The 6887-nt window shown below is 44.6% G+C and overlaps 2 protein-coding genes across 2 annotated transcripts; both read left to right on the top strand.

The window, feature by feature from the left end:
- Positions 1-1970: 1970 nt before the first annotated feature.
- On the top strand, positions 1971-2744 carry W97_01804 (uncharacterized protein; the record flags this gene model as incomplete). The annotated part of the gene is made up of 1 exon (XM_007779707.1): positions 1971-2744. One exon carries the CDS (start codon positions 1971-1973, stop codon positions 2742-2744), a length of 774 nt encoding a protein of 257 aa, XP_007777897.1.
- A 2935-nt stretch (positions 2745-5679) lies between these two features.
- On the top strand, positions 5680-6520 carry W97_01803 (uncharacterized protein; the record flags this gene model as incomplete). The annotated part of the gene is made up of 2 exons (XM_007779706.1): positions 5680-5746; positions 5820-6520. 2 exons carry the CDS (start codon positions 5680-5682, stop codon positions 6518-6520), a joined length of 768 nt encoding a protein of 255 aa, XP_007777896.1.
- Between the last annotated feature and the right edge of the window lie 367 nt (positions 6521-6887).

Genomic DNA, 6887 nt, shown 5'->3' with positions numbered 1-6887 from the left:
ATCCGAACTAGGGATGGAAAGTTTAATAGAGGGCAGTCTAGGCAGAAGCCCCGCTGAGCTATGGCCGCCACAAGTTTTACCTTATAGGAACAGATCTCGCAACCAGTAGGTCTTGCGTGAGCAGATCTCTCACAAGTAGATCTTGCGTCGGCAAGTTACGCACGAGCAGATCTTGCGTGGGCAAACCTCGCACAAGCAACCTTTGCGTAGGTAGATTGCGCACAAGCAGGTCTTACACAAGCAGATCTTGCACAAGCAGATCTTGCGTAGGCAAATCTTGCGCGACGACCTCGAGGCCTACTCCAAAGACAGTGTGGATCCGGGGTATTGATGTGGTCCTAGCGCAAACCGCCCAAACAAGCTAGCTGACTTTTTGCGACTGCGAGGAAGTCGCAAAGGCCAGCTAGCTTAATTAGGGGGCTTGTGCTAGGATCACATCGACAATGATCCTAAGGGATCATTATTAAGAGGGATCCATCGTTCTCCGTGGCCGAATGCGACAACTTAGTCTTCTTCAAGAAGAGTTAGGAGATCAGTCCTGTCAAATGAAGCTTCAACGTGACAGTAGTCCGGGTGATATGTCACAGGCTTTTATCCTGCTCGTGATGTTTACCAGTCGAAACTCAGGAACAACGAAGCACGGCCTTGGATTGTTACTTGAGCAGATTGATGCGGTCACTAAAGTGTTCCGACGTATTGGAGTTGCCAGTCAAATAACACAGTCCGCTTTCGATAAAGCCGATGAATGGATAGTTAATATTATGTAGAATAGAATATGAGAACGAATGCTTACGTCAACTTCAGGTGATCAAGAAGCTGTGTCTTGAATGCGCCATAGCTCTTGACCGGGAACGCGCAGGGAAATGGTGCGACCTTCGCCAGAATCTCAACACGTCTGCTGTTGCTGTTGTTTGGTCGTCCCATACTCCTCCCGGTGACAAGGACATAGGAAAGAAAACCGTAAACGGTAGGTTGAGAGACAACTCACAAAGATTTTCCCACAGCTTGCAGCGGCTTAATCATTTTGTCCTGAGTCATTGACAGTGTTCAGCCTCATGCAATGCAGCGGCAGCAGCAGGTTGCTGATTCCGGGTTACGTATTCAGAAGTAAGCAAGCCGTTTTCAGTGCTAATATAGCTTCTGGCCTGGAGAGCCAGAAGGTCGACCTTTTGTCTCTGTACTAGTTATACCAGTTTCAGACCGGTACTTACGCATGCTACAGTAGGCCGCACCGACAGAGCTGCTAGTAAGAGTTTCTACGCAGACTGCTTGACACGATCTCGAGATTTCAGCGTGTTCGCAAGGAGAGGAGTAATGTGACTGAGCATGAGCGAGCATCACCTGAGCAGAGGGTGAGCAGCCCGAGGGTGAGCAGAGGGTGAGTTGAGGGCAAGTAGCGACTAAATAAAGCGGCTATGCTAGGTAGTCTGCCACGAAACCTAACCGCCTTAGCATCCGACTCGGTTAGTTAGCATAGCTGCTTTATTTAGTCGCTACGCGCGTAACACTTCAAGCACTTCAAGCGTTGACAGCGAGCGGCACCTGCCCCTGCTATCACTCCTGCCCGCCGATTGTTGACCGTTGTCGCAAACACGGCAAACATAGCTCAGCTTAGCGCTGATATATTTACCCCTTCTAGGACTAGCTTAAGACATTATCAATCACACGGCTTTTGAGGCTTACTATTCTGCGCGCCGACAGCGTAACACTTCGCCCCCATTACCGGAGATAGCAAGGATCTCAGCATGAGATAAACGCCGAACTCCGTGTAAGGGTATATTAATCATGCATCGACAATGGCGATCTTGACTATAGATAGCCGGTGTACAGCAAAGGATATCAAGGTCAGGATTCGTTCCGGAGGGTGAGCAGCAGAATCGCTTAGGACGCAAGCATTAAGTGTATTGTTTTGTCCGGGCTTTTCTTCTTCTCCTGATCTTTCCATTCTTCTATTCACTTTCATCGTAAACATGTCAGTCTGCACGCTCCATCTCCTATCCCTCACCTCTCATCCCTCAATTGAGCCCCTCCTGTCCGTCATACCATCGCTACCCGCTCAGCCATTACTGGTAGCAACACCTCACCACTGGGTTATCGCGCCAGAGAAACTCACTGTCGATCCGCTACTCAGAAGTCCTCATCCGTGGGACGCCGTGATCGTCTTCGCCAATAATGAACCGCTGCCCCAAGCGCTGAAGGGTCTCGTCCGCGGCCAGTGGTCTTTACCTTTCAATGTGTCTACCGAGATGCTCGACTCTTTGCCCGCCATGAACCAGAGAATACTGCACCCGCAACCAGGAGACATACCTCCGCTGAAAGGATCTGAGGGCAAGCAAAGCGATCATGCAGACGATACAGGCGACAAGGACTTCGAGTTTGCCGTCACTCCGGCCCTGCGCTCATGGTTCCGTTCATTTGCACCGACTTCAGATGGTCGCCGTGCAGTGACGATGCTCAACTGGCTCGCCTTTAACCCAGGCGGCAGAGAGCGCTACATGGGCGGGTATGTGCCGGCATTTGCTGCAGGGCCCGGCAAAAGCGCAGGCATCGCAGCGAAGCTGATCGGTGCGGTGGACGCAGAGAAGCATGGAGGATGGGAAGCGGTTGGAATCGTGCACTATCCGAGCATTACACATTTTGAAGAGATGCTAGATAGCGAAAGCTACAAGGACGTGGATCGCAAGTACAAATTTGGCGTATTAAAGGACACTGCCATTTTGTGCGTGAGCGAATTCGTGGTGTAGACTTGATTGAGGGGAAATGCGGCTAGGGCGGTCTGAAGCGCTACAAGGCAGCTAACTCTCATTATCCTTTTTATTAACCCTTTGAGAGAATTGTGCGTTCCGTCTCGTACAGGAACACCACAACAGCGTGCATCACAACGGCGTGGTGCGATAAACCTAAAAAAACTTACATGTAGCTCTTTTTCCTGCTCATAAACGTCGTGATCTTACAGTCAACTCCTTAAGTTCTAGTGTTCGTTATTCTGTCGGGCGGTGAGCTTAGTTAATCTGTTCCGAATGGTGATTGAATTTTCAAGTTTATGAATTATTATCACAGTGCAGTCCTGTGCAGGGTGCGTTCATTAACAAGAGAAGTCAACGCTATACAAAAACACAACGCTAACAACCATGTGAGGTTCTTTTAACCAGACTGCATAACCTACGTATAATCCGAGCGTTGTTTTTGGTGCCAAGACCTCTTTCCACTAGCATCAAAGCAAAGCTTGCTAACAAAGCAATACTGAAATCTATCAGAGTACTACTCCTCTACAGCAGGTGGATACAGAACTACAAGTCCTTTTACTAGAGATCTAAGTTTTCCGGTTAGGTGGTTAACGGAGCCGTTCTAGAGACTAATAGCACTTACACTCAAAACTTATTTGATTGCAAGCTTCTTTACTAAGATCAAAAGCCTTTCTATAATGTTAGTTGATTAATTAGCGCTTTACTATTAAGTGTTAAATTCTCTCCTAAAAGCTCTTTATAGTATAACTAGCGTAGTAGAAAGTCACTATAGTTAAATAGATTGTTACTCGCGTACCCGTAATATCTAAGAACATTTAGCTAAAATACTTTAATATAGGAATATAGAACTAAACTCTAGTAAATATATAATATTTACTATTTATTTTTTACTAATCTACTTCGAGTACTTAAGGCTCTATAAAAGTGTTTTAGAGATTTAGATCGTTAGCTACATTATTAGCAAACTCTTAGAGAGTTCTAGTTTTAGATTTAGTAATAAATTAACTATCTTAAATAACGTGCTCTATTATAGTAAATAATAAGAATAGTAATAGCGGTAGTATATCTAGTAGAATAATAGATAAAGAAACTTTATACTACTAGCAATTAATATTAAATAGTGGTATAGTAGAAAAATAAAAGATATAGATATTAGTAGTAATAGTTAAGATGTAACTTACAATAGCGATTTCTAAGTATAATAAGATATTAATACCTCTAGAACTTAAAGTAAGCCCACTAAAGCTAGACTAGCTCCTATTACATTTATATAAGATTGAATTTATATTAGTATCTAAGGTAAATACAGCTATAAAGAGTCTATAGCGCTTATAATATTATTACATCTAATATATTTATTAGCAAAAGTTTTTGTTACCTCTAAGGTCTTAGAGCTACCTCTAAGATCTTAGAGCTGCCGAGCCTATATCCTTCTCGCGAGCGGCTCGCGAGATGGCTCGATTTACCGCCAGCTTAAACTATCTCGTCCACTTCGAGCTATCTCGTCCACCTCGTATGCCAAGCTGCATAAAGCTCCCGTCCATCTAACTCCGTCCATCGAGCTCTATCAAGCCTCAATCAACCACCACCACCACTACGTGTAGAGGCAGCTCTACTTGCATTATACGCCCGTGAAACTTTTGAGAAAAATGAGTTTGAACCGTTCAGTTTTTGAAAACATAGCTGTCCTGCTTCTACTAGCTAGAGAGTGAAAACTAAGGAACTCTAGACAGCAGCTCTAAGATAGCTCTGAGAATCTAGTGGTGAAATCTAATGGCTTAGAGCTAGCTCTAAGCTGCTACTAGTGAAATCTAATAGCTCGGATAGCTCGGAGCTATCTCCAAGATACTAGTAGTAAAATCTAATAGCTTAAAGCTTATTAGTAACCTGAATTCTCTTAGCGAGATCTATAGGCTAGTGGGTTAATATATTTATATAAGTAGCTAGTAGCTTAATAGTATCGAGCTAGGTAATTACTAGTAGTAAGATATATTCTATAGTAGTTAAGAAATAGTATCTAGTAGTATATATAAAGACTAAAGCCTATTATCTATTAGATAGTAGGCATCTATAGATATATAAAGAATACTAAGAAGGCAGAGTTATAATATCTAGCTTAGTAATAAGCTAGGTATAGTATAGCTTAATACTATACTAAGACTCTCTTCTAGCTAGGTTATAATAGAGCTGCTAGTAGTGAAATCTAACAGCTCGGAGCTAGCTTTAAGCTACTAGAGTTATCGGAGCTGCACGCAAGCATCTTAGAGATAGTTGAGCTGCAAAACAAAATGCTAATATTAGAAAATCTTTTTTTTTTACTTATATAATATAGTGTATCTCTAGATAATAATACTAGCTACTAGAATATAGTATAATCCTAATTAAGGAATAGGGGATAGTGTAAGATATAATAATAGATTAATATTACTAGAGTAGTTTAACTAAGTATATTATAAGAATATAAAGATTCTTATTCTAAATTAAGTATAAGATTTTTATAAGAGAAACACTTACTATCTATATACTAGACTATATCTATAGTCTCTATAGCCTCTATTATTTACCCCTATTAGGGATAATATAGATAGTAGTACTAGTATTCTTATTTAAGCATCTAGCTAAGCTAACGAACTACTTTATCGGCTAACTAGCTCCTTTTTCAGCTCGAGCCAAGACGATCAACTACAAGGATTCTTGCATAAGCGCGTTGGTTAGCCGAACTTTTAGCTTAGTCTAGGTAAATTGCCTTCTAGATTAGGCAGCCGGGCTGATAAAGACAAGGACTGCGTATGCGCGTATTCGCGTATACGCGTATGCAACATGTATAGGAGTCTAAAACACTCACGTTTGAGTCTATATTATCACAGACAATCTCACTATCAACAAAAACATCCCACTGCCGCTGTTTTAAGAGTTTTGGCTGTCCACCATCATGTCGATTTCAACTCCTCTACCCGTAAATGAGCCCAAGAGACCAGGAAAGAAGTTCATCATGCTTGGTAAGACCAATAATTCCTTCAGTGAAATTGGGCTTTCCACTGCACTCTATTCATGCGCTTATGTGACCCTCAGAGAGTAACCCGCATGTGATGAACCAGCTCTCCTATGCGCTTGGTCTCTCTTCCACACTCGCCTTCCACGACGTCTACTCCCTTACAGACCCAACCCTCCTCTCATTCCTTTCACGGCCCGCGCTCGCCCTCCTCTTCGTTTTCCCGGCCACGCCAGCCTACCTCGCTGCCTACAACGAAGAGCAAGCCACGATTCCAACCTACCGCGGCAGCGGGGCCAACGAGCCCGTCATCTGGTTCAAGCAAACCATCGGTAATGCGTGCGGGCTGATCGGGCTGCTTCACTGCGTGTGCAACGGGGTAGAGCGTGAATCCATCACTTCTGGCAGCGAGCTGGACAAACTGTTAGAGCAAGCCATCCCGCTGACTCCGGACAGGAGGGCCAAGGTGCTGGAGGATAGCGATGCGTTAGAGGCGGCCCATATGGCTGCTGCGAGGACGGGGGATTCAGCGGTGCCTGATGTGGATGCGCATGGTGATACGCACTATCTGGCGTTTGTAAGGGGGAAGGATGGGTGTTTGTGGGAGCTGGAAGGGGGTAGCAAGGGACCGGTAAAGAGAGGGGCGCTGGAGGAGGGAGAGGATATGCTCTCGGAAAGGGCACTGGAGATGGGGGTCAGGAAATTCTTTAAGAGAGAGGAAGAAACGGGGAGTGGAGAAATGAGGTTTAGTGTGCTGATGTTGGGGCCGAGTTTCGAGTGAGGAGTGTGAAATCGGCGAGAGGCTTTATGAAAGACGGCGTTGGACGCGGCATGGCGTTCCGGCCTCGCTATGTAACCTAGTGCGAAGCTTAACCATGGGGCAAAGTGTACAGCTCCAACCCAGAAAGGATCAAATTGGACCATCGCATTCAGCTGCAAAAGCCAGAATCCGATCAAAAGTAGGCACGATCTTGGTAATCTACTTGTACTTATGTGCTTCCTTCACCCACACACTGATTGGCACAGCAAAGACTGATATAACGGATCTCAAGATACGTTCAGGCAGACAGAACGGTTCTAACCACGGAGCGACTGTGGTACAGTATACATCGCTGAAGGAACAAGACAGTCGTCGGCACTTGCGGCAA

Source organism: Coniosporium apollinis (genome assembly GCF_000281105.1).
Source record: "Coniosporium apollinis CBS 100218 chromosome Unknown supercont1.6, whole genome shotgun sequence".
Classification (NCBI taxonomy): Eukaryota; Fungi; Ascomycota; class Dothideomycetes; genus Coniosporium; species Coniosporium apollinis.
Note: the sequence above shows the minus strand (reverse complement) of the source record. Positions and strands in the feature narration are given on the sequence as shown.